The sequence below is a fragment of the Lepidochelys kempii genome, chromosome 14, assembly GCF_965140285.1.
Source record: "Lepidochelys kempii isolate rLepKem1 chromosome 14, rLepKem1.hap1, whole genome shotgun sequence".
NCBI lineage: Eukaryota > Metazoa > Chordata > Testudines > Cheloniidae > Lepidochelys > Lepidochelys kempii.
Window position 1 is genome coordinate 39,197,368 of NC_136393.1, and position 27,244 is coordinate 39,224,611.

At 51.1% G+C, this 27,244-nt stretch overlaps 1 protein-coding gene across 1 annotated transcript; it reads left to right on the forward strand.

Annotated features, from left to right (window-relative positions):
* The first annotated feature begins 271 nt into the window (after nt 1–271).
* On the forward strand, nt 272–3,889 carry LOC144929259 (maestro heat-like repeat-containing protein family member 7). Its single transcript, XM_078848364.1, has 6 exons — nt 272–335; nt 1,083–1,187; nt 1,576–1,711; nt 1,909–2,036; nt 2,750–2,902; nt 3,794–3,889. The coding sequence occupies exons 1-6, from the start codon at nt 276–278 to the stop codon at nt 3,887–3,889; spliced, it is 678 nt and encodes a 225-aa protein (XP_078704490.1). The 5' UTR covers nt 272–275.
* Nucleotides 3,890–27,244: the final 23,355 nt, after the last annotated feature.

Genomic DNA, 27,244 nt, shown 5'->3' on the forward strand with positions numbered 1-27,244 from the left:
CCATAGCAACTTGGCTGTTTCCTACTCTTCTGCCTACAAGGCCCTCTGCAGAGACCTGCTAAGCTCATGGATTAAAGCTCCAGGGGTCATCAATTCTTGCAAATTGCCTGCAGTGGGATGTGAAGGAGAGAGGCCAGGAGATGTGTTTGGGAGTCTCCCCAGTGCTTCCCAGAGACCCCTCTTCCCATCCTGTGGCAGGTGTAGGCCCAGGTTCCCTAACTCTGACCCATGCTTTGCAGACTCTGCAGAAAGTCATCCCAGAGGTCCTGGATGCCATGCTGGGGAACCTGCTGGCAGAGTCCCCAGACACAGACAGGCTCCACTTCATCTTGGAGGTGAGCCCCATTTCACCGTAACTCTTTGGGGGACTGGTAAGGAGAGACTGGAAGATCCATTTTCTACTCTGTCCTCCTAGCTGGGTCCCCAGTGGGCCGTCCTTGGTTGGTGGGTGAGTGCAATGTAGTGTCAGGTCCTTCCTTCTTGAGGAACAGAGGAAGGAGCTGGGACTCCAAGCCAGAGCTCTGCCTGGTTCTGCTGAGCACTAAGCACAGGGCTCCTGGCTGTCTTGGGGAGAGAGAGTCTGAAAATCCACCCTTCCCCCTCCCCTCCAACACACAGAGCCCATGAGATTAGGGAGCTACTTCTCAGAGAAGAGGCACATGCTCCTTCCTAGAGAAACAGGAGGGCCCCAGGGAATCAGCCCTTCCCTCTGATCTGCTCTGAAATTCCTGGGGGGATTGTGCTCTCAGTCACTCCCTACTTCCCCCCAAGGATTTGCATAGCAGGGAAGGGCCGAGGGTTCAGTCTTCTTTCTGGTGAACTGTTCAGGAATCAGGAATTCTGGGAGGATGGGACCAGCCCCTAGATTGTCCCAATCTAGAGAGATGCGGAGAAGTTGTGACCTGAAGGGTACAAGCTGCATCCTGGGGGAAAGAATCCCCTTCTAAAGCTCTGCCATCAAGGACTCAGCTATTTCCCCCTGCGCAGAATGTCTCAGGCCCCTGGGGCTGGAGGCGTGGGGGGCTCATTTGTAAAGCAGGAGCAGCTGGCCACTGAGTCTGACCTGCCTCCTTTCCCCACAGCATGTCAACCTCTGGGTCGTGTCCAGGGTGTCGCAGGAGCGAGCCAGGGCCATCAGGAGCAGCACAGCCCTGCTGAGATACACAGTCACTCTCCCTGAGTTTGACGTAAGTGAGCTCCGAGCCCAGCTTGCTGGCTCCAGGCGGAGGCGGGCTGGCTCCAGCGGGCTGCAGGATCTGCTGCTGCTGCCGGGGCTGTGGCTTAGGAGGGTTCTTCATGGGGAGGCAGAGTCAGAGCAGGACTGAGCTAGCTTGAGTCAAGTTCTTCTTGTCCTGGTTCAGTGTTGACCCTGGGCCTTTAAGGGGACCATGCTCCAGCCCCTGCTTGGCATCCCGGGCTCCCTTGGCAGCAGAGCAAATGAAGGTTTGATCTCAAGCTCCTCTCCCCCAGCATCTCCTGTAGAGGGGCTAAGGGGAAGGAGCCCTCTGGCCCAGGGCAGACAGGGAGCTGAGAGGAAAATGCTGATGGAGTCCCCTCTGCTCTCCCTTCCATTAGATCTCAGCCGAGTTCCCTCAGATGGGTCGCCATGTGGCCCAGCTGGCTCTATTTGTCAGCGATCCAGACAAGGACATCAGCCGGCAGGCCAGGGAGGGGACTTACCGGCTCTACCAACTGCTGCTCCAACAGAAGGGTAAGGAACCCAGCTGGGACACGGAACCCAATAGGGGACTGAGAGTGACCATATGTTGATAATGGGACCCTAGACCATTTCTCTCAGACTGACCCCAGCCGGAGGACAAGTCTCTCTCTGCCTCTGTTCTTCTCCATTCCACTGTGCAGCCACCAATGGGATTGGAAGGACACAGAAACTGCAACCAGAATGAGGAGAAAAGTCGCTCTCTCTCTCTCTCTCTCTTCCAGGTCTGACCATACATGACGTGGAGGATCTCTGGTGCTATGACTGGCACCAGGACAGAAGGCTCTTAGGCTACAAGAATACAGCCAGAGTGGGGGAGGTAAGGGCACTGTGCCAGGGCATGACACAGCTCAGGGAGTGTAGCTGGCTGGGTTCCCTGCAGTGGAGGCCTCCTGAAGACAGGAAAAGAGCCTGCTCCTTATTTCCAGCTCACAGTTCCTCATCCAGCAACCAGTGGGACACGCTGGTGCCAAAGGTCCCACACTGGGACTGGGCCAGGAGTCTCCTTGTTCTTGTCAGGCTGCAGGTTGGATTCCCCTTGAAGAAACCAAGGAGCTGCAGAGGCCATTCCCAGCGAGGAGAGAAATCACTAAGCTGCGGGGAAGAGACCTTTGGTCTGTCAGCTCCAACCCCCTCCTCCCCTCAACAACACACGCACACTCCTCTAGCCGCTGAGGTGCAGGAGATCTCTCTGCTGGAAGCAAGACAGAGTCCCCTGTCGTCTCTGTGCCCTGCACCGCAGAGTGGGCCTGCTCACACACATTAGAGATCCATTTCCAGCCCATCCTGGCCCCTGCCATAAATTGCCTTCCCGAAAGAGCCACTGGAGGCTTTGGTCCCTCAGCATCTGCGACCTTTTAATAAAGGGGCTTCCATGAGCCCTGGGACCCTGAAAGCCTCCTGGGGAATGAACTGCCTTGGCCACAGCAGCTCTCTTCCCCGCCCTTTGGGGCACTAGATGCCATTGTACCGCCAGGACTTGGAGGCTGGCTCTGGGCAATCTACTCGAGCCTCATGTCCTCTTGGTTTTAGGTCTTTGAAAAATTCTTCTCCGTCGGGCAGAGAAGATCCTTCGTACAGACAGCATTGCTGGCCATCCACGACCCCCTGCTGCGTGTCAGCCAGGCTGGGCTGGTGCTGGTCTACTCCCTCCTGGGGGAAGCCCAGCAACTGATGGGGGACACGGTAAGCAGCTGCAATTGACTCAGAAGCTTGGGGTGGGACCCAGGGCCTCATTCCCATCCTCTCGCCATTTGCTGGCCTGCTAGCAAGGAGCCTAGTGGGGACTTCTGGCCTTCATGGACTTCTGTTCTTAGGATGTGGTGCTCTGCTATCACTCCTGGGAAGGACAGGAGAGTCCCCTAAGTGCCCTCTGGGAACCTTTCCTGCCCCACAGAGCTGCACCCATTTCCCCATGGCCTAGTGTCCATGTCACCCCAGCCACCATCGAGAGTTGCTCCCATCCCTGGCAGCCTGGGAGGCCAAGGATTGACTGGTGATGGTGACTGACTGAGGCACATGGGTGTGGAAAGCTGGTCTTGCTGCTGGTAGGGCCTGACCCGCTCTCGAGAGATTGGGAGGATTCAGTCGTCAGGGGCTGCTGACCTGCCCCATTCACCAGGGCTGCCATCCTGTGGTTTCAGGTTTTGTCACTGGGGTGTCTTGGGGAAAGGTCTCAAGCTCTCCCCATTCCACTTCACTGCTGCCAGAATCCCTCCCACCCCCCGCCACCCTTCTAGAGCCCCCTCCCTGCCCTACCTGGGTGGGGATGGAGGTAGGGGTGGAAGAGAGGGTCCTCCGAACTTGAGCGGTGTCCCCAGGTGGGTTGGAGGTGGAACAGCTGTCACGGGCACTGATGGGGAAGTGGCAGGAGCTCACCCTACAAGGAGGGGGGTTGGCACTGAAGGTCACTAGAGAGGACAGCAAGCCTCCATCCTGGGGGTCAGGAGGGTGAATCTACCACTCAGACATGAGCAGCTGCTGGGTGGAAATGATGGTGCTGGTTCCAGGTGCCCTTAATCCTCCCTGATTCCTGGGGAGTGTCTCAGTCTCTGACATGTTCTCGTTCCCCTGCAGCATGAGGATGTCACAGCCAAGGTCATGGGCCAGCTTCACATGATTCGGCACTTGCACCAGATGCCCGAGGCGCTGCAAGGGCTGTGGCTCATCTGATGCTCTTCAAGGTTCCCCTCCCTGTTCAGCAAGTCCCGCTCCCTGCTGCAGGTACTGCTGTGTCTCACTATAAATGGGGGACTAGTGGAAGCAGAAATGGAGGCCCCTGGCACTCACAGGAACTCTCTCCCATCTCTGTGGAGCTGTGTCCTTCCCACGGCCCCCCAGATACCTTCATCTGGGGCAGGAGCTCATTCCCTCACACCCATATCCCTCCCCTCTTTCCTTGATCTCACCCCCATCCCATTTCCCATGCTCCCAGGCAGAGATCTTCCTGCCCCATATGGCGCAGAAGGACCTTTGCGTCAGGGCTACAGACTGTCTGCCCAACTGAAGCTCAGGAAGCTCCACCTTTGAGGAGGTGAGGATGGGACAGAGGCTCCTGGCTAGCTTCATCTCCTGCCCTTTATTCTTCCTTTGGCCCTTCTCTGGGCTCTCAGAGTCTGACATGAAGAGGAGCCTCCTCCCCCCGTGTCTTCTAGGTCCTGGGGTGTGTGACAGCCTCCCAGATGGGTGCAAGCAGTAGTAGTTCTCAAAGAGGCCTAGAGGGAAGAGCCCACTCCCTCTTGGAGGTAAGAGCCATTGACTTCTTTGGGCAAAATGGGTTTCTTGGGGGAGAAATGGGATCCCTGCTGCATAGCCTGGGTGGGAGCTTCCCCCATCCCTGGGACAGAGACATCTTCATCAGTGTGCCACCCTTTTTTTTTCCAAGCAGGAGGCTCCCCAGAGAACTCCTCCTCAAACCTGTTCTCCTGGGAGCGTTTCTGGGAGGAGGCTCCCGTCCCTCAGTCTCCAACTCCATCATGCAGTCTCTTTCACCTAACATCTCCGCTCTCCAGCTCCACTTGCCGCAGCAGGACAAACGGACCTTCAGCTCGTAGGGAACAGACTCTGACCTCCTTCTGATCAGCAATGGGGTTTCACCATCCCCTCAGCAAACCTGTCAGCCGGGCTGGACCGGATTTGAAGGAGGAGGGTATCTAACAGGGTGGCTTGGCCTATGGCTGCCTAGCCTGGGGCTAGGCCAAATTGATGACCAAGTGAGCCCCACCTGAGGGGAAACAAGGGAAAACAGCAGCAAAAGTCCAGAAGCAGAGCGAGCTGTTCAGGAGATGGCCTTGGGCCAAACCCTGGAGTCCAGGGTAGGACTGGCTTCTCTCACTGTCCCTAAGGAAGGGGACATAGAAGACCATAGAAACCCAAGAAGGGCAGGCCGAACTGAAATCAGGCTGAGGAAGAACTCCCCACGAGGGTGGAAGGCCTTGTTTCTGTTCAAGACATTTTGGGACTTTGTTTGCAAAGAGCACGACCCAGGAAGGAGTGGAGTAAAGGACAGTCACCTGGTTGGAGGGCTGAGTTCCCAGCCAACAAACTGCAAGAGTGAGTATGAGCGGGGTTGCTAGCCCAGCGAGAAAGCAATGACACAAGGCCTGGCCAGCATCTAGCAGTGAGTGAACTCTGGTACACACCCAAAGTGGCCGTGTTTAGAGCCCTGGGTAGGCTCTTCTGTGGGAATTTCCCATGGGTCAGTGGGGCCGGAATCTCTCCTGCTCCTTTGGTTTCTTTGTGCTTCCCACAAGATGTCTGGTGAACTGCCCTTGGACTCTGGGCCCAGCACCGCTCAGAAATTATTCGCTACCTTCAGAGAGACAGGGCACAGCTCAGCCTGTTGGGTAGGCTGGAGAATCACACTTCACTCGAACACACAACACTGAGGTGGTTTGGGAAGTATAGTAACAAAGAAGAGATTTAAGTGATACTAAGCAAGACAAAGAGACAAATTTCAAAGAGAGAAACAAAACACAACACACTTTGTAGTGACTAAAACTGAATCTTAACAAGTCACACTCTTTGCCTTAGCAGTTTCCAGACTAACATCTCAGCTTTCCTAACAGACCTTCTTTGATGTCCCTGTAGGGTAGAAAACTTCTCTGTCGAATCCGCTGATTTGATTGCTTCGTCTTCTGGTTTCAGACCCTCTGTTATCCTTCTGGGGTGCCTGGACCCTGATTGTAACATCTCTCTGGCCCAGCCTCTTACACAGATGTGTGCTGCAGCCAGCCCAGCGCAGGGAGCAGTGGGGACAGATGATCTCCTCCTGTCAGACCAAGCAACAGGGGTCCCATTGAGGCTTAGATGGTAGATCCCAGGCATCTCCTGGAGGTAAGAACCGTCCACTCTTCTGGGCACTTGGGGCTGTTGCAACAAAGAGGGGGCTCCTGTTCCATAGCCTATTTGTCCTCATGGCTGTGTTTTTTTCTTCTCAGAGGATGCGCCCGGGACCCTGGAGACTGTTTCGTGCAGGAGGTTTGAGCAGGGAGAGATCACTCACTGTCCTGACCCATGGGTCATTAACCCGGGTCTGCAGGGTTCCTGGGAGCAGCCACCCTCCAGCACGCCACCTGGAAGCCTACGAAAAACTGCTTACCTAGGACTGACGAAGTCCAGACCCAGTTTGAAGCTCCTATTGGCAGAGTCCCAGAGCAGCTAATCGGCCCCCGGGACCTCCTTAAACCAGCAGCAGGAACAAGAAGCTGTCTGAACAGCCGAGAACCTCCCCGGCTCTGGACCGTGTGTTGGCTGTTCCTGCTCCCACTCCCCAGGCTTGATTTCCTGGTATCTGGACTCAGGGTGACTCACCTGACTTGAGGTTCTGAACACAATTTGTTCTTTTGCTTCTGCTCTTCCAGTGTCCTGACCCAGCTGACTCTCGACTCCTGTCTTGTGAGTGTGGACTCTGCCTCTGACCACTAGGTCTGGCTGCCCATGACCCGGCCATGACAATGACTTTTCTACAATTCCTCCAATGCCCTTTTCTGCTCTCCAGCTCTGCTCTCCCAGCAAGACACACCGATGCCTTGGCTCCCAGAGTCCTGCTTACCTGCTAGTCAAGGGCTCATGGGGAGTGTTTGTCTTGCCCCCTCCCCCACCACAGCTGCTTGTCCTCGGGGACTCTCCCTAGCGCAGAGGAGAATCCGTCCTGGCAGCAATTCAGGAAGTCACAGAGGGATGGTCTGCTCAGCTCTCTCTGCAATGCCACTGCCCGAGACCATTACGAGTGGGTGCCCAGTGACTGTGCCGGCAGCTCCTTGAGAGACTCCTGGGGGCAGGGTAGTCGTGTTTCATGATGACCGCGGGAAGCCATGCGAAGAGTGCGGCATTGAGGAGACTCTCCTGCTGTCCCAAAGGGTTTCTGTTCTCCTGCACGGTCAGACCATGGGGCCAGGTTGCAGAATGGGGAAGAGCTGTTTGGTGACGAGTCCGAGGATTCACCATACAGGTGGCAGCAGCTGCAGATCCTGAAGTCCCTGTGGTCGGGTTACCATGCTTCCGGAGTTTCCCGGACATGTCCGGCTTTTTGGGTTTTAAATTGCCCTCAGGGAGGAATTGGTAAAACTCTCCAAAGGGCCGGGATTTCCCTCCCAATGCAGCACTCTGGGGGCGGAGGGGGAGCTGCGCGCTCTGTGGGGGAGCACGGCACTGTGTCTGGCTCCGCACCCCAGACACACTGCTCTGAGCAGCAGGGTACGGGGGCCGGGGGGGCTGGAGAAGGGGCATGGGGTCCCAAGGGACAGTCAGGAGACAGGGAGCAGGAGGGGTTGGATGGATGAGGGGTTCTGGGGGGAGCCTGTCAGGGGGTGGGCATATGAAAAGGGTGTCGGGGGAGTCAAGGGACAGGGAGCGGGAGGGGTTGGATGGGGCAGAGGTTCGGGGGGGAGTCAGGGTCAGGGAGCAGGGGGGATTAGATGGGTTGGGGGTTCTGCGGGGGCAGTCAGGGGACAGGGAGTGGTTGGATGGGTGTGGGAGAGCCGGGGGTCTGTCAGGGGGTGGGGGTGCGGATAGGGGGCAGGGCAGACAGGGGAAAGGTAGGGGCTGGAATTCTAGGGGGGCAGTTAGGGTGGAGGGGTCTAAGGAGGGGGCAGTTGGAGACAGGGAGTAGGAAGGCTTAGATAGAGGGCAGGGTCCTGGGAGGGGGCGATCAGGGGACAAGGAGCAGGGGGGTTGGATGGGTTGGCGTTTGTGTGGGGGGCAGTCAGGGGCCAGGAAGTGGGAGGGAGTAGATAGGTGGCAGGGCTACCATTCTCCCCCCCCCCCCTCGGAGTGTCCTCTTTTTTGAAAGTTCAAATATGGTATCCCTACCCTATGGGCCCAGCCTCCACTCCTGAGAGTTCAGGCGAACCTCCCCCTGTTCTCAGGGAGTCTTTGGCTTTGGCGGCTGGGCCTGCGTGCCGAGACAGAGGACTCAGTGTTTCCATTAGGCTGCTCAGTTGCCAATGCAGCCACCCAAAGACGTGAAGAATGGAAGCGAAAGAGCAAAGCTGGACCCTCCGCTGATCTCCTGCAATCAAGTGAGCCCAGCCTGGGAGAGACGAGAGAAAGCTTCAAGGTGGCTGGTGGCTGCATGGAGCCAGGGGAGGAGAAATAAATAGTTCATGATGAATCCTACGGGCTTTGTCTTGTGTGGTGAAGGGTTTAAAATGGGTCTAGTTACTATCACATTCAACTTTACAATCGCTGTGTCTGATTGAAGGGCAGGTCTAGAAAGTTCAGAGGTCGCTCGAGGAGCTTCAAGTCTCAGATTCTGTCCCTATTGCCTGCTTTGACCAGCTGATCTCAACCCAACACCGCCCTCAGGTGGTCGCAGTGGTGAGCTTTTCCCTCTTTTTCTGGATTCACCGCGGGCATGGGGACAGGATCCATGTGGCCAAGGAAATGGAGAGGCATGGGGGTCACTTGCAGAGGCATGCAGAGAACTTGCAGAGTTGCCTGTTCATGCAGTTCCTATGGGGGAAGCACGGTAGGGTACCGTGCACTCCGGGGCACCATTTCCAATTTTGGTGGTGGCGGGGAGGATAATTTCACCATGATTCCAGGGGCTACTTAGGCACCTGAAAACTCTAGTGTTTTGACAGATAACTTAGCAATGAGCTGACAGGAACACTTGCCAGACTGCTTTCTGGGGAAGACAGAAGAATGGATCCAGGGAATGGTTCTGTAGCTCTGAGCTGTTTGGACACTTTCAGGGAACATTCCCGATGCAAGACAGAGATCCCCAAAGTTATCCTGGGTAACCCTGAGAGACTTATGGAAAACTAGCAGATCCCACATCTCTGCTGTCACTTTGCACGGACAAACTCGGACTGTCCGAACCTGTTCATGTATTTTACCTGCTTTAACCTCTCAAGAACTTTCACATATAAAAGAAAGAAAATTAAATAAATGACATAGGTACACCGATCTAGGGCCGTAGTGTAAAGCCGATCTCAGAGTTGTCCCATTGAAATGGAATTATTCACAGCAGTAATTAAAGTTAAACATGCACATAAGTGTTTCCAGGCCCAAGATTAAGGCCACAGCTTATGAGAGGTGCAGATGCAAGAAGAGAAGAGCTATGCAAAAACTGAAATGCCACTTGGAACCTGGCCCAAACAATGCATCATGAAAAATAAACTCATCTTGTTATACAGTAACAGAGCTGGTTCAAAAGGGTTTTACACTGACAATGCAACCTTTGAACTAAAAATGCCACTTTGGATTACATTGATCATTTGAAAAAAGTTACCTCTTTAAAAAAAACATTTTGGATTTCTCTGCCCACTTGAGAGAGAACATGGAGTTTTTCCCACCAAAACGAAACAAAAATTTGATCATTAAAAACATTTCCAAATAAGTTTGGAAGAATATGGGGGGGGAGTGGTTTCTTCTTCAATTTTCATGACCCTCTCCACCCTCCCTATTTTTGACCAGTTCTAATTGTGAATAAATGTCTGTCTGTACATGAATGATAAATATGTCTGCTACTGAAACATTTACAAACAATGGCTCTCATCAGGAGCACTGAGGTCACATTACACAGAGAAACACCCAGGCCTGCAGGGTTCACATTCACCAGGACATAAACCGCCCCAAGACGGGAATGTCACACACAACACAGCTCGACTGGCCCGTGTTGGTTAGGTGCATGTTTTGCTGTTGCTGGCAAATTGTGCTTTTCTGAGGGTGGGGGGGAGTTATATTTGAAAGGAGTTCTTCATCCTCTCCCACTCTCATCCAGGGGTGCCAGAACAGGGGAGACCAGGGCCCACCACTTTTTACTGGCCATAAGTGTGAGCGACTGGATGATGGGGGAGAGAAGGGAGTGGGGAGGGCAGTGTTTTGGGGGCAAGGGGCGGCATGAAGTGGGAGCTCAGGGAGAAAGGCGGTGTGAGGGAGGGCCTCAAGGAAAAGGGCAGTTTGAGGGGGCAGGACCTCGAGGAGAAAGGGTGGCACAGGGGGTGGGCCACAGTTTTTGTGCCAGCAGCCCCCCACCACCACTTTTAGGAAGCTTTTGCCCATCCTGCCCTCATCCCAAATTAATTTGTTGCAGTAAGAAAACTTTGAGCAACAAGGGGACTTAGAGACCCACCATATAACCGCCAAAATCCTCACCCGCCCCTCGAGCTGGGCAACAGAATTTTTTGGTCACTGGCAATTCCAAAAAAGAGATGGAAAAAAAACGGTTTCAGGTTGAACAAAACTAACATTTTTCCAAATTTTTGATGAACCAAAAAGCTTTAAAAAAAAGAAAAAGACCCAGGAACATTTCAAGGGTTATAACTTTTTGAATTTTTAAAATAAAAGTGAAGGACATTTTTAAATAAAAAATAGTTTCAAACTGAAAAATCAAAATGGTTTGTTTGGAAAGTGTCTAAATGAAATGCTTCGACTTTTTAAGAACTAGGGGGAGGGTCTGGACGTGAACAATTCAGCAGACTGGATACGAAATCGCAAACAGGTCTCCTTCCCCATTCTCCAGGGCTGGGTCTCGATTCCTGTTTCTGGTTCCCTGGGCCTGGTCCCCGTCCCTGTCACACACTGCGGGGAGCTCAGATTCCTGGGAATCCTGCGGACTTCCAGGCTACTGGGAGGGATGAGTCAGCAGCTTCCTGAGGACAAGTTGCGAATAGGCAAACACTTTCCCTCTACCTTTCCAAAACCCACATAGGTATAGTGAGACCAGCACCCCCACCACTCCACGCACCATGAGACGATTCCAGGACGCTGGCTCTGAAACAAAAGAGAGAGAAAGGCCCCATGACTAAGGGACTCCGTTAAATCATCCCACTGCTGCCATGAGGATCCCAGAAGATGAAGACGTTCCTGGGGTACAGTAAGAGCTGAGTTGGGTCGAGTGCACATGGGCAGCACTCAGAGCAGCGGGAATGAGATCTCCAGGCTCATTATCCCCATCGGCCAACCTGACGGAGGGAGAAAGGTGAGCCCGGCAAAGCAGCCCCTGTTCCAGACTCTGGGAACTGGGATTTTTAAGATGCTCCAAGATGGGGTCCCTCAGGTTCTTAAGGTTAGAGGGGACGGTTAGGATCATCTCCTCCAGCGTCTCCTGAAGCATGGGGAAGGGCTAGCCATGGTGGGAAGGGTGGGGTTTGAAGATGTATACAGGAAAATGGGGGCTGGGGTCACTAACACATTGCTGATGGGTGAGGGGCACGATTGGTTTCTTTGCCTTGAGGAGGGGGCTCAGCTTTTAAAAGTTTTGGGAAGAATAATTTAGTCTGAGCCCTGGCATAACCCAGGCCAGAGAACGTCACCTACTGATTCCTGCACCCAGTCCAGTGATTTATGGCACTGACTTGGCATTGAGAAGGATTTTATCATAGGCTTACATCCAGCTGCAGAAGAGAAAGGGCATTAGAAGCTGAAAGACCCCAGAAGTGGCTCTGGTTTTCTACTCAAAATAACCACTCGGGGCTGATTTTCCCCAGCCCAGCACCTTGCAGTCATGCACCCACCACCTAGTGAATTTGGTGTGCAGGCAGGCTCCCAAATCCAGACAGTGGCACGTCACATCCGCTTTGCCCTGGTGTCAGGGACTGCCCTGAGCGCCCACCCTGCAAACACTTACGCACCTGAGCCCTCCCACTGCGATCCAAGGCTACTCCTACAGATGGAGTTGAACATGTGGTTAAAGTGTTTGCAGAGTTTCCAGAGAGCTGAGGCTCCATGTAAAAGGAACTATACTTCAGTTATTCCAATCTTGGGTTTATGAGATGCTCCTGCCCGCCCCCTCCCTTCACAGCTGAGTCTCCCACCCAGTGGAATTCTCCAAGGAACTTCCCACTCCGAGACCCTACACACTGTGTCCAGCGCTAGCTGTCCCTCTGGCCCAATCCCATGCTTCAGGACATAGTCTGAACGCCACCGAGGTCAGTAATTAATTCCCCACCTGCATTTACAGCATGGTAAAACTAGCCATGTATGTTACAGCGGGTTCTTGCTTTTCCTTGAAGCATCAGATATTGTCCCCTGGGCTGGACCAGACAGGACAGCAGCCTGAAATGCCCTGCGGCATTGACTTGAACTCAGACTGACCCTGTGGAAAACGGGCTCAGCCACCTGGACAATTAGGTAATCTTGGCGAGCTGTGAGATTTCAAACAAGTTGTGTTTGAGTTTGGCTTGGCAATCCTGGGTCAGGGACTGACGTGAGGGGTTGGGAGACAATAAAGGGAAAGGGTCTGAGAAAGGGCGTCCCTTACAATAAATCGTTCAACCAGTCACTGTTGAAGTGAGATGCTTTACAGATGCTCACAGACAGGCTCTCCCACTAGCAAGAATTTGGACGCTCTGGCTCCCTGCTGGGACCACCTTTGCTATTCACTTGCAAACAGGGTGGATAAAAATCAATGATTTTAAAAAAAAATCAAAAAAATTGGATTTTTTTGATAAATTGGTTTTTGCCCCTCAAAAAGCTATTTAAAGATAGTTTTAATTAAGATACATTCTAGCTCCAAGATCTCTCATCATGGAATAGGGATGATAAATTCTAATTCTATAGTATGAGACAATATATTCATGTAATGTTTAAGAAAAGTTTTGTAAATGAGTTCCAATACTTCATGGATGAAGGACCCAATCTTATGGGGTTCCACAGGCTTCTGTATAGATTGTGTAGGTTAATCTTTCTATCTACCCAATGGGATTCAGTGCTCAGTCTAGAAGATACCATCAGAGATGTTTAGTTTTGCAGTTCTCAAACTGTGGATTTGTGTCTCCAGAGGTAACATGGTTGTTAACAGCAAAAATGTTTTCAAAGAAATAAATAAATAAATATGGAGAGGTGATATACAGCCTGGCAAGAAAATCCTCCAAATATTAACGATTAACCTGTTGAATTGGAGATATTTATGAAGTCATTGGGAGGGGAACTATCTGCTTCAATAACCTTGGGTAAATGAAATAACCAAACAATCATTCATTTTCTGAGATAGCTGTAAAACTCATCTGAAAAGTTTTCAGAATAAATCACCCTTTAAAAATGTATAGTGTGTACCTTCTAAAAATGAAACCTACATCTATCTCTGAGTTGTGAAGAACATGTATTAAGGTTATAACAACCAACAAGAATACACTTTTATGTAGAAATCCATGATTAAATCGAGTCGTCCTGACTAGTGATTTAAATCAATTTGATTTAAAATCAAATCCACCCTGTTTTTGCTGACCAACAGGCAGTTCTGCTCCCCAGGCCCTTCCGGGGTGCCACTGCCCCAAACTCAGCTGTTAGAAAACCAGGAAATGCTCAGCTGAGATCTTCCCCATGTAACACTAGGAAAGAATCTTAGCACTACAGCGGAAAACGAACCACAGAGCTCTGCTAACCAGGAGGAGCTCAGTTATAGGTGCCGGTTCCCCCTTCAGGTGGTCTTGTTCCTGAAGGTACCTCTCCCCTTGACAACCCTTCACTCCCCACCCATTGCACTTCATGCAATTCTGCTGCAGGGCAGCACAACGGGAAGCGTGCAATGCAATTATTCTCATGTCCTTCCGTCCATTCTTGGTCCTGTAAGGACACTGAAGTGCCAGGCCTTCAGCAGCTGCAGTGAGAGCGAGAGGGTCTCACACTCTTGTGCATCAGGCCACGTTTATAGAGCCCTGTGCGAGTACAACATTTGTTTCTGCACACGATCCACGGCTACGAAGCGGATCTCTGCAGATTTGCAGGGCGCTGCCCATTTATACCTGGATTTAGGAGCCGAACTCTGGGCATTATTTTGCAAAACCTGCTCAAGACTTTTAGAGCTTTTTCGTAGCAAACCATGGCGTTTTTTAAACCCCCGACATTCCATGACTGAGCAAAACATCTCCAGGAACATCAACAATGCTGGCTCGAAGAGAGGTAGGACTCTTCTTAAACAAAAAGATTTTAAACGAACAACTTGCTACCAAAAAGTTTGAGATATTTGCTGTGGCAGAACAAAGGGGGTTTTGATCTAAAAGAATGTGACCCCAAGCTTCTTACAATTCGTTCTACAGGCATGGGGCTTGTGCATTTTCTGCTGGGGCTTGTCCGGACAAAGAGTCAGAGCTCAGCCCTAACAATCAACCGGGAGAGCGGAGTCAGAGGTGAGGAAGGCCTGGGAAGATCCTGAGACAGGGAATGAAGGGGTGTCACATCCACCTGCTCCTTCCTGTAGGTAGATCACAGAAAGATCTAGAGGTGAGTGCCGGGGGTTTCCCTGCCATGAGTGGGCAGCGTGTAATTAACAAGGGCTGCTTCTCATACTCACACACACACCCCCCATCACGCCATGCACACCTCTCACGCCGGCACCAGATCTGATTTCATCTCATGCATTTACACAGCACATCTCTGCAAGCAGATTATAACCCCCAGGGTCCATAACTCCAGTTAACTCTGCAGTGAGGACATGCTCCCCCCAGCCCCAAGACCTTAAAACCCAAGGTCGACTCCCCCTGCTCGAGAAGACACAGGCTTCAACCCTGCCCCACCCCGCAGCCCCAGTTCCCTAACCTGGGGCTTGCCAGGGGATTCTCTGCTTGTGATCAAGTGGGGCTGGCTGGATGCAAGGCGCTGGCCAATCCTCTCTGCCTCCAGCTGCTAAACTGCATTCAAAGAAAGTTTACAAAATAATCCCTCCCCCCTCCTCTGTGTGTTCTTTCCACGCGCTCTTCCCTCCGTCCCTATTCTCTGCGCCTCTCAGTCTCGCCTGCTCAGCCAGCAGCTGGGGATTTGCAAATAAATAAATAAAAATAAAAAAACTGGACAAAAAAGCCCCAAATATTTTCTGTAAAATCGACATGGGCAGGACCACCAGTGCTGGACCTGGCGGGGCCGCCCCCCCCCCCCCCCCCGGCTTGAAGCGGTTTCCATCTTATCCAGGGTTTACAGTTTGGCTCAGTGGCTCTCTGCCCCCTCACTGTACAAATGGTTCCAGCGCCCCTGGGCGGGACAGGGCCTGAAGAAAGGGGCATGCGGAGGTGTTGGGAACACATGGGCCCTGCAGCTGCCCCCCCGCCATGCCCCCCCCACCCCAGCTCTACCTTCTCTAACCCCCAGACAACACACCTCCCCCTCCCCTTTTCTGCTTAGGACTCCAGCCCCACTGAACGGGCCAGACGGGAGATGGAATCTCTTCCCTGAAGTGCCATCCAAAAACCCAGAGGGGCGGGCTGGAAGGAAGAGCCCCAGAAACACCCCGACCCACGGCATGGCAGAGGCGCAAAAGGAACGGGCGAGATCGGCGGCAACTTCACCAAAAGCTAAGGCCAGCCCCCCGTCACCTGACTCTACGAAAGCGCAGTAAGCTGGTGGTGTAAACGGGGCATGGGCAGTTCCACCAGACGATCAACAGAGCCGGTTAGAGATTCATTTAACAACTCCGGAATGGCTTTGCAATGGGAGGAGAGTTTTCCGAGCCATGCTTTGCTTCCTGAGGCGGTCAAGATTTGAGCTTTACTAGAGGATTGTACAGGATTCAGGCATTCTCTAGTTCCTCCTTTGTCAGCCCCTTGCCCTAACACCCTGCCTGCCCTGGGTGCTCAGCTGAGCTCTCCCTAGCTGCCTGGTGCAAAACCAGAACTATCCCATTACTCTCCCCTGCTGTGTCTCTCTCCCTCTCTCCCCTCAGGCCAGGCTGCTGCTGCCCCAGGGGAGCTCACTGGGGTCGGGGGTGTCTCTGTGCTGGGTCCCCGGGGCTGTTGCAGACGCTTCCTCCTGCTGGGGCTGGAGGCCCTGTTCAAGCTCCCCTTGGAGAGAAGCGCGCTGTGTTCACAGGAGCAGGACCAGCCCCGCAAACCGACCGCCCGGCTGTCCCAGAGGTTCCCGAGCCCAGCGCTCACCCCCAGCCCAGCCGCATCCAGCAGCTTCTCCCTGCGCCAAGGCACCGCAGCCCGTGGGGCATCTTCAGGGCAGCGGAGCTCCAGGTACTGCCGCTTCTCTGCCCAGGAAAGGGATGGGGAGAGGCTGATGCTGACCCTGTGGGGCTGAGCTGAGCAGCAGCAAGTGCAGCCAGTCCCTGTGGGGATCCCCGATGGCTCCCTGGCTCCAGCTGCTGTTTGGGAGGCAGGGAAGGGGCCCTACAGCCAGGCAGGCTGCACAGCTGCACGCCCCATAGGTGCTGGGGCTGGTGCTGGTAGGGAGGTATGGGGAGGTGGGGATTTCACAGCAACTTTAACTAATACACTGAAATGTTTCCATCAACATTTTGTGCTAGGGAAAATTGGGTGTTCGATTAAAGACAATTTTTTGTGGAAAGTGTCATTTTAACAGGAAAAAATCAATTTTTTGTTGGAAAATTCAAAAACCAAAAATGGTTTGGATGATGTGGGGTTTTTTGTTTTGTTTCTTCCCCAATTTGGGACTAACTGTTTTCCGGTGCTGGTAGAAGGTTTTGGCGGGGTTGGCCATTCTTGGCAGAAGTTTTTCATGATCTTGCTCTCCTGGATGGGGAGAAAAGCTTGAAAAGGTGACACCCCCCGCCAAAAGGCTCCAACACCAGGAGCTGGAGAACAGAACCCAAACTTGTTGGCTTAAAACCAACGAGACTTTAAAAACAATCGTTTTTCAGGGGGGCTCTGACTTGTGATTTTTTTTTTTTTGGTCACTTGCAATTGGCCACGTGGGATAGAACCAGCTTGGGCAGGATCCAGATGTTAGCCCATCTAGAGAGGCCTGGCCGTGGCTCATACACAGCTGCTGTGGGAGTTAGGGACAGGAGAGTGATTTTCTGAAATTACACCTAGCAAGGGAAGGAGCCGGGGAAATGCAGTATACCCTGAGGAATCAGGGACACTCAGGGGGAGGCCACAATGACGCTGCTCAGGAGTTTTGCTCTGACATGCTCAGCCCTCGTGGAACAGAGCCCCCGGCCTTCCCCTCCACGGGCACTGACTTATTTTTCCCCGTAGATGCTCCACCCCTGTTCGGCCCTTAGCCCCTACTCTTGTTCCACCTCTTTCCCAGGGCACCAACTCCTCACCGCGCTCTTCACCCTTGTATCTCTCCAAAGCCAGCCAGCCAGAGCGGGGTGGCACCTCCTCCCACCCCACAACGACCCCTTGCTGCAACTGTCATGAGTAAGTATCGGGGAATGAACCCCTCTGCTAGGGCTCTCCCAGGCCGGGATCTCGGTGTCTGAGGGCGGGGGGGATTTGCTGGGGGGTGTCTCTGTTTTGTGCTCTCCCAGCTCCGCTCTTCTTTCTCTGTTAATCCTCCTGGGGTGGAAGCCACCTTCCAGCTCTCCGCTGACCTGCCTGTGCCCCTCTCCTCTCTCTGCCAGGCCTCTGCCTTCACTGGGAGCTCTCACTGGGGTGGGGCTGCTGCGGACTCTGCTCTGAGCTCTGCCTGCGTATAGGGGAGCTGCACTGGAGCCCCTGGAGGGGTCAGGGACCGCAGGGAGAGCCAGCATCTTGCAGGGTTTCCTATTTCACACCGATCTCTGCACCATTGCTGCACCCACGGCCCACTGCGCTGGGAGAACCATTGAGGGCCTGACTCTGGGGGGTGGCTTTGCCAGGAGCTCTGTCCTCCAAGAATCGGCCCAGAGATGTCTGGAAACTAGGCCACGGTCTGAGATTGACCTGCTTATTCTGATACCTGTTGCTCCCAGGCTTCCCCCAGCTGCTCTTGGCCAGCGGATGCAGCTCTTTGTCCCCATCTAGTGGCCACATCCCAGCTTTTCGCTCCCTCTTGCTTTTCTGTCAGTGAGCTCAGCAGTAGGCAAGGCGCTGTAGAAGACACTGTGAGGGGAGGAGAATTACATTCATGGAGGTGTTGCCGGCACCCAGTGCCAGAGGCGAACAACAGCAGGGGGGGTTTGTTACCTGGTATGCGTCACTTAATAATCACAACGGGGTGGAGAAGCAGAAAAGTTTATTTGCAGCTGCAAACAAGGTACAGGGGGAATAGAATTTTAAATTTTGCACATTAGAGCAGGTCATTACACACACTTTTATATTCCTTAATGCGACTGCACTACACATTAGGTAATTAAAACTTTGCACAAATATTTTGTTTTTTTTATATGGTTTACAACAATGTTTATTTTTTGCAACTTTTAACAAGCATTTTTAGCAACTTAAACGACCAGCACATCTTGTTTGGCCTTGTAGCTGTTTTTTTTATTATTTTTAACTTGGCGTTAGCAAACTTTACACTATGAGGCATTATATGCGGCTGCTACATTGTTTTAAGAGCAAAAGAGCTTACTCAAACCAGCCAGGCCTGAATTTTATTAAGGGGGATTGAGAAGAAGCTCTTAGGGCTTTAGCAGGGAGACTTTTTTGACCTTTATGGCCTTTTATTTTTTTACTTTAACTAGTGGCCATGTCCTGGGGTTTTTAACATTTTTTTTTTGAGACTATTTATTTTTATTGCTTGAGTTTTTTTATTTTTATTTACTTACTAGCGGGCTATGCATAAAATTAAGATTTTTAAAACTATGCAAAATAAGCATTTTTACCAGGACTATATATAACATAGTAAATATAACATGATTCATACAGGAAAAAAAACTTAAATAATAGGCTAAATAACTTATTTAGCTACGGGGAAAGGCTTCAACTAGAAAATAGAGAGCTTAGCTAATTTTCTCTGGTTTGCTGATGAATGCTCTTTGCTAGCTGCTTTAGGCGTTGGAAATCAGCTTTTACGGACGGCTCTGCATCTGTTATATTAAAGCAACACATGCTTGCAAACTCCTGGCATAGGTGACCATGGCGTAGAAGTAAATAGTCTACAGCCAGCCTGTTCTGTAGCATGCCCTGACGTACTTCCCCCAACTCATGTGAGAGTTGGGCCAGGACGGCTGAGGTTAAATTAATGGCCTTTGCCACTGTGCAGGCAAGGTGCTCTACTGCGTGGTAATTATGCACCACAAGCCCAGGGATACTAACGAAAGAAAAGGCCAGAGCTGCTGCCTTAGTCTCTGAGAATAAGGTTCTCTGAGAACGACGTTGCGTTCACTGCACTCTGGGCCAGTGCCAGCCAGGTATCTACGGGTACAATGCTTGAAACAGCAGTACCGGTTAGGCACATGGCTAAGAGGGGGAATAAAATATACTTTTTTATTTATTTTTTTGCTTTTTTGGTGGGCTGCTGTTTAAATAGTAATTTTAGTCTAAGATCTTCACTGGAGGGGGCTGAATGCACGGTCTACCTTTCAGCCGGGGGGCGGGAGGGGGGGGGGGTTGACACGTCTTTCAGCTGGGTATAATGAATCTAATTCTTGTGTCCCTCGGCATTTGCTGCCGTGTGGGAGACCAACAGGACCCTTCCACTCTTTCTGGAGGGGCTCGTCTTTCCAGGTACGTACAAGCACTGAATCACCAGGCTGCAGGGAGTGGATGGGTGAGTCCAAGGGTAGAGGCTGGGAATCCTTAGCATACCTGTGAAGAGACAAAGAACAGCAGACAGAGAACACATATACTGAGAGAGAAACTTGTTTTTTAATTTTTACTTTTTTTTTTTACATAAGCGGTGTACTATTTATAGGCCGTGTTTTTTTAAACATAATTTTAAAGGGACTGAGCTTTAATTTACCCTTTGGGAGAGCACGGCTGCGGAGCAGAACTAGGGGCAGGGCATCAGGCCACAGTAGGGAGGCCTCCTGGCATACTTTCGAGAGATGTTGCTTAAGGGTCTGATTGATCCACTTCACTACCCCACTGGCTTGCGGTCTCCAGGGTGTATGGAGTTTTCAGGGAATCTGTACGGTGTCTGAGATGCTTTGGACGATTTTTGACGTGAAGTGTGTTTTATTGTCAGATTTTATTCACTGGGGAAGTCCAAAGGGAGGAATAATCTTTTTAACAAACTTGAGAGCCACTGTCCTGGCAGTGCAATTGAGACATGGAAAGGTTTCTGACCATCTGCTGAATCCATTTACTATGACAAGGAGATACTTGAACTTTTGGGTCCGGGGAAACTTAGCAAAGTCTATTTGCCACACCCGTCCGGGGCCTGGAGTGGGTTCCAGGGCCGCTGGTGGTACTGGGTGTCCTGATTGGGGGGTTATTCTTTTGACAGACTAGGCATTTTGTTTGTACTTGGGCAGCTAGGGCTCCGAGTCTGGAGGTTATGAAGTACTTTTTTATTACTTGGATAAGTGCCTCCCTGCCAGCATGAGTGGTTTGATGTAATTTTTGTAATACTGGCAGAATTAGGCCCTTTGGTAAGAGGACTTTCCCTTCTGGGGAATGAAGCCATCCCTCCTTTTCCTGGAGACCAAGTTTGTCAGCTAGCTGTTTCTCCTCCCCAGAATACTGAGGGGTCGGGAGCTTCCCCACTGATGGGATAAGGGCATGCATATAGGTGTTTTTAGTCTGAGGGAACATCAGGGTGGCAGCATGCTTTGCCTCTTTATCTGCCCTGGCATTACCCCTGGTCACATCTTGATCCTCCCTCTGATGGGCCTTATAGTGTCCCACTGCCACTTCCAAAGGGAGTTGCACTGCCTCTAGAAGCCGGAGGATTTGGGGCCCGTACTTGACTGGGGAGCCTTGGGCTGTCAGCATTCCCCTCTGCTTCCACAGGCCAGCAGGAGCATGCAGCACCCCAAAAGCATATTTGGAATCAGTGAAAATATTGACCTGTTTTTTTTTGGACAGTTCGAGTGCACGGGTCAGGGCCACTAGCTCAGCCAACTGGGCAGAGGTCCCAGCGGGCAAACTTTCAGCTTCCACGGTGTCACTGAGGGTTACAATAGCATAACCCGCCGTTTTTTGCTCATTTATTACCACGCTGCTACTATCAGTGTACCACTCATAATCTGCATTTGGGAGGGGCACATCCTTCAAGTCCGGGCGGCTAGAATATTGGGCATCTATGATTTTTAAACAGTCATGTTTCTGTTTCTCAGTTTTTGGTAAGAGGGTGGCAGGGTTAAGGGATGGACAAGGCTGCAGCGTGACCTCAGGGTTCTCTAAGAGCTTTGCTTGGTATCTTGCCATACGCGCTTGTGTGAGCCAGAGGCCGCCCTTAACATCCAGTAAAGCGCGTACCATGTGTGGTGTAAAAACCTGTATTGTTCCCCCTAGTGTCAGTTTCTCTGCTTGTGCCAGGGTCAGGGCGGTGGCTGCCACTGCCCGCAGGCACGCTGGCCAGCCCTTGGCTACTTGGTCCAGTTATTTCGAAAAATATGCCACCGGACGTTTTCATGCTCCTAGCAGCTGTGTGAGTACTTCCAGGGCCACCTCCTTTCGTTCATGTACATACAACTGAAATGGCTTGGAGAGATCTGGCAGACCTAGAGCCGGGGCTTCCATTAGCTTGTTTTTTAGGATTTTAAATGCCCTGTCAGCCTCTGGGGTCCAATGAAAGGGGTCATGGTCTGCTCCTTTTACACAGTCGTACAGGGGTCTAGCCTATAGTTCAAACTCTGGGATTTATATTCTACAGAAGCCTGCCATCCCCAGAAATGCTCTGAGCCGCTTGCGATTACTCGGGATAGGAACTTGGCATATGGCTTTTATTTTTTTATTTGAAAGCTGGCGTTCCCCCTGCTGTATGTAGAACCCGAGGTACTGTACCTGCGGGAGAGCAATCTGAGCCTTACTTCGTGCTACCCGATATCCTTGGAGTCCCACAAAATTCAGGAGACTAAAAAATCTATTTCTTCATTTCCCACCCGCATTTTTACTCGGGGTTCCAGGGGTAGGATGATCTGTTTCCCCTGACACCCTTATTTTTGTTTTTTTATCGCCATCATAGAGGTACTTCCCCTTTTCTTTTTGTTGGGCACTTATTTTTTTAGTGTCCCTCTTGCCGACACAGGGCACACTGATTGCGCCCCAGTCGTCTTTTTCGCGGGCCTGGACGTCCGTGGCCACGGCCCCCTTTTTTTTGTTTACTTTTCTTCGTGCCTGCCTGCACTGCCGCTACCATTAATTTTACTTGCTTTTTTTTTTTTTTACTTCTTTTAAACTATGCACTTGATTTGCTGCTTCTAAAATCTGTGCCATGGTCATACTTATCAAATCCTCCTTTTTCTGTAGCTTTCTCTTAATGTCGGGGGCTGCCCTGCTTGTAAATAGTTTTTTCATAATTGCCTCAGTTTGTGGATTATTAGGATCTGCATTGGTATACTGTTGGATCGTGTTTCGAATGTGCTGCAAAAAAGCTCCAGGGCTTTCCTTTGGATCCTGCACTACCTTCTATGGTTTAGTTTAATTATTCTGTCTGACAGCTGCATGACGGAGTCTATACAGTAGCAGCTCCTTATAGAAGGTGTGGTGGGTCATAGCCTGATTGTCATTTGGGTCCCACCTAGGATTTTTTATAGGAACTTGATTATCTGGGATCGGGACATTGTTACGGTCTTGGTCATATCGCCTTTTCGCTTTTTTCCTTGCTTTAGCTATGACCTGTTCTTGTTTAACCTCAGTCAATAATGTTTGCTGAAGGACATTACAATCATCCCAGCCTGGCTTGTAGCTGCTAAGACATCCCTCAAAGACCGATACCAACTTGCTTGGGTTGATAGAAAATTCTCCATCCTGTGCTTTGAAAGCGGCCAGGTCCATAGGATTAAAAGATGCATGAGTATAGACCTGCATGGTAAGAGCTTGTCCTTTCTATTGCATTAGGGGCGATTTTAGTCTTGGTAAGTAACGGGTATAATCCAGCAGATGGAGCCTGAACCCCACTATGAGCTTCACTAAGAATCTTACTTTGAGCCTCGCTCTGTGTGGGTGTAGGGGCCGAAGGAGAAACCGGATCTGCCATTACATTTGGGGTGGGGATCCGGGGACTGACATTAATTGCTACAGGGCCAATCGGGGTTAAATTACAGCATTGTAAAATATCAGTATGAGACTATAAGGTTATAAACAAGTAAGCATACGAATGCTTATTCTACTTCCCCGTTCGCTGACAGAACAGGAGTAACTGGAGGATTGTATTATGATTTAGTGATCCTCCGGGAGGCCACTGTTCTTGGTCCTCTAATTGGTACTGAGGCCAGTCAACTGTACAAAATCGCTTTAATTTACCCTTAGTCATTGGATCTGATCCAAATATCTTCCAATTTACTAAAATACACTCTAGGGGCGTGCATCGTACCGTACCTCCCGTGCTCTGTTCCTGTCCGATACCTACAGGGTAACTGTGGGTGTCCCCAGGTTCCAACAGAGCATATAATCCGGATTTCAAAAGGTTCCTACCTTATCCAAGGGACCGGTTCCCCAACATCGCCCGCAGCTGCTCCTCCCCTATATCCAAGGAACAGGTTCCTCACCGTCTCCCATAGCTGCTTCTCCACTATGTGAGTGTCTTGCACCGTCGTTCCCTCCGGGGTTGATCAAACTCCTTCTCCTCTGAGGCCCGCAATGAACTCACCGGTGTGTGCTGGGCGTCGGTTGTCGCTGCAATCCTCGACTTCCAGAAGGGATCTGGGCAAGGCTAAATTGCATCCTCGTCACCCCACGTTGGGACTCCAAAAGCTGTTGCCGGCACCCAGTGCCAGAGGCGAACAACAGCGGGGGGGGGGGGGGGGGGGGTTCGTTACCCGGTGTGCGTCACTCAATAATCACAACGGGGTGGGGAAGCAGAAAAGTTTATTTGCAGCTGCAAACAAGGTACAGGGAGAATAGAATCTCAAATCCTGCACATCAGAGCAGGTCATTACACACATTTATATTCCTCAATGCTACTGCACTACACATCAGCCAATCAAAACTTTGCACAAATACTCTGCCTTTCTTATATGGGTTAGGACAATGTTTATTTCCTGCAACCTCTAACAAGCATTCCTAGCAACTTAAAGAACCAGCACATCCTGTCTGGCCTTGTAGCTCTCTCTCCTATTATCTTTAACTTGGCGTCAGCAAACCTTACACTATGGGGCATTGTCTGCATCTGCAACATTGTTTTAAGAGCAAAAGAGCTTACTCAAACCAGCCAGGCCTGAATTCTATTCAGGGGGGTTGAGAAGAAGCCCTTAGGCCTTTAGCAGGGAGACCTCTTCGACCCTTATGGCCTTCCATCTCCTCAACTTAACTAGTGGCCATGCCCTGGGGTCTCCAACAGAGGTAAATGGAAAAGGGGATGTAACCAAAGGTAGATGGGGCCAGACTAACCTGAGCTCTTTCTTTGAGCTGAGAACTGGTTGTTTAGAGAAGGGAAATGCAGCAGATCTAATATACTTGGACTTCAGTAAAGCATTTGATACGGTATCACGTGGGAAATTCTTAGCTAAATTAGAGAAGACGGGGATCAGTACAAGAATTGTAAGGCGGGTAAGGAACCAATTAAAGGGGAGAAGTCTGGAAACTCAACTATGGGATCGGAGGGAGGTTCCTAATGGAGTTCTTCAAGGATCTGTTTTGGGATCCATCTTCATTAATCTCTTTATTAATGGTGTTAACCCAAAAAGTAGGAGAGTGATAACAAAACTTACTGATGATTAAAAAGCTGGGAAACATGGTCTGTCCAGAGGGGGTAGAATATTATACAGGAAGATCTGGATGACCTTGAAGACTGGAGTACCAGAAGAAGGATGACATTTAAAGGTACCAGGTGCAAAATCCTCCACTTAGGGTCTAATAAGAAGAATTTCTTCTTGATGCTGGGGCTCATCAGTTGGAGACGACAGAGGAGGGGCGAGACCTTGATGTGTTGGTCGATTATACGGTGACTGAGCCACCCATGTGATGTGGCCATGAAAAAGGCAAATGTGATGCTAGGATACATCAGCTGAGGCACTTCCAGTCGAGACAGAGAAGTACGAAAGTACATGGCCCTGGAGAGCCCTCCTCTAGAATCCTGTGTATGATTCTGATCATTCGAGAAAGATGAATTCAGAGTGAAACAGGTACAGAGAAGAGTTCTCAGGATGATCAGGGAATGGAGGGCCTGTCTCACGAGAGAAGGCTGGGAGAGCTGGGCTGGTTTAGTCTAGCAAAACAAAGGCTGAGAGGGGATCTGATGGCTCTCCATAAATACATCGGGGTAAACACCAGGGAGGGTGGAGAGCTGTTCTAGCTAAAGGACAATGTAGGCCCAAGAACAAAGGCGAATCAACTGGCCAAGAACAAGTTCAGGCTGGGAGATTAGAAAGTTTCTAACCATTTGAGGAGGGAGGTTCTGGAACAGCCTCCCAATAGGGGCAAACTTTATTAGTTGTAAGAGAGCATTGGACACATTTGAGTGTGACTGTATGAGAGGGTTGCTTGTGGGATGGGGGTGGACTGGGCAACCCTGAGGGTCTTGTCTGGTATATGTCTTATGGTCCCAAGTCTCTTGCTTCAGCTGGTCACATGCAGGGGTCAGGAAGAGATGTTCCTCGCCAGTGTATTCTGGGTTCGGCGGAGTGTGTGTAAGGTGGGTAAGGAACAGAAAGGAAGCCCTGCTGGAGCTGCGAATGGGTTTGGCTGGTGTGGGGTTGCAATTGGCGTGTTACTAATGAACGGTGAAGCCTTGAGTTATGGAGCTCACTCGAAGTGAGTGCCAAGGAAACCCGCACACCGCCCCGCTGTGTATCCTGTATCTGCCACAGAAGGAGTGAAGAGAATCAAGAGAGCTGTCTGGGGTGACCTAAGGCCAGAACCGCAGGGGGCTCTGGGGTGGCAAAGGAATATTGACAAAACTGGGCTAGCAGGGAGCTGCTGGTCAGGATGAGGGGCATGAGATCTTTGTCTACAGTGAAATGGTTGTCCAATTCGGTTCCTAGTTTGATGTTTTTGCCTTCATCCCTCCACCTGCATGAGCAGCACAAACCTCTGTGCACTTGGCCTCTAACCCAGCCGCAGGGCTCTGTGCTTGTAGATTTCAACCATGCTTCGTACTTTGCTGTGAATATCACATTGCAGCTGCCAATGGGAGATGCTGCCAGGGATTTCTATGGAGCAGCAGATAGCCCAAAAGCCAGGGCTCCGACGGAGCCCCAACACGACCCTGACAGCAGCGACATGGAGGAGATGGAGGTGGAGGAGATGGGAGAATGGGAGGGCGAGGAGATGGATGTGGATTAGAACATCTCGGATTTGAGAAGTGCTGGGTGTGCATATGGCACCATACGATGCACCCACACGAGAGGGGCTTCCTCACCTCTCACTGTTTACAGAGCTAGGCATCTCAGGGGTTCTCTTATATATATTTTATTATTCCTTTCTTCTTTGCACTTACACACTTTGAGCAGATTTAGGAATGAATAAATGTTCCGTTTCCAGTGGTGCCAACAGCTCTGGGATTCGGACACGATACGGGAACAGTAGGGTAACGTGCATCAAATCTCTTCAATCCAGACAGCGTGATCAGCATGGGCAGCAGGTGTCATGGGGCTGTGGGCACTGAGGTTGCAGTGCCCCGGGGCTGGGGTCTCGCCCCCCGACCTCTGCCATCCAGTGCTGGGGCTGTGGGCTGTGGTGAGGGTGCTTTGGGCTCCTGCGGGGGAGAGGTAGGTAGAAGGGGAGGGAGGGGAGCAGAAGGGGAGTGGCGGGACCTCAGGCACAAGGGGAAGGGCCAAGGGCTAGGCTTCCTGGGTGGCCAACTCACTGGCAACCAGTGCTGATCGCAGAGTAGACAAATGATCGTCAGGCTTTGTGCTGACCAGGTCTAAGTCAGAGCAGCCTTGGGGCTGCTCTAATGTACATTCTGCTCCACATAGGCCCGGGTAAGCTGAGAATAGCTGTACTACAATGCCTTCTGGCCATGGGAAGCAGGGCAGTTGAGGCCTTTCCACCAGCCAGGGAAGCCTCTATCTGCAGGTATCCTCTGAGGGTATTGACCCTGTGACATTGCACTTCATAAGCTTTATAAAAATGTTTAAGTGTGAATATGATGTAACTGGAATATGCTTTATGCAAAAGGTCTCTATAAGTTTTGTAATGAGACCTTACAAATCTACTGAGTGTGTTCATCCTATTTGGATGAAAGTGTCATTCTTGTATCTGAAATTAGGAATATGAGATATCACTCTGAGGTCCTACTGTAGTTATGCAAAGTGTGGGCCATTAATGGTGGCTTAGAATCTTGATGGCTCCCATTAGCTAGGACAACTGACTGTAGATGGCTCTGTTCACCTGCAAGCCTTCACCGCATACGTGCGGGCCAGTCCTG

What these genes read in the sequence shown, in the direction of transcription:
- LOC144929259 (XM_078848364.1), top strand. Translation starts at nt 276, where the DNA reads ATGCTGGGGAACCTGCTGGCAGAGTCCCCAGACACAGACAGGCTCCAC. An exon ending in GGCTCCACTTCATCTTGGAG is followed by an intron (nt 336 to 1,082) that starts GTGAGCCCCATT and finishes CTTTCCCCACAG; the next exon opens with CATGTCAACCTCTGGGTCGT. An exon ending in ATACAGCCAGAGTGGGGGAG is followed by an intron (nt 2,037 to 2,749) that starts GTAAGGGCACTG and finishes TCTTGGTTTTAG; the next exon opens with GTCTTTGAAAAATTCTTCTC.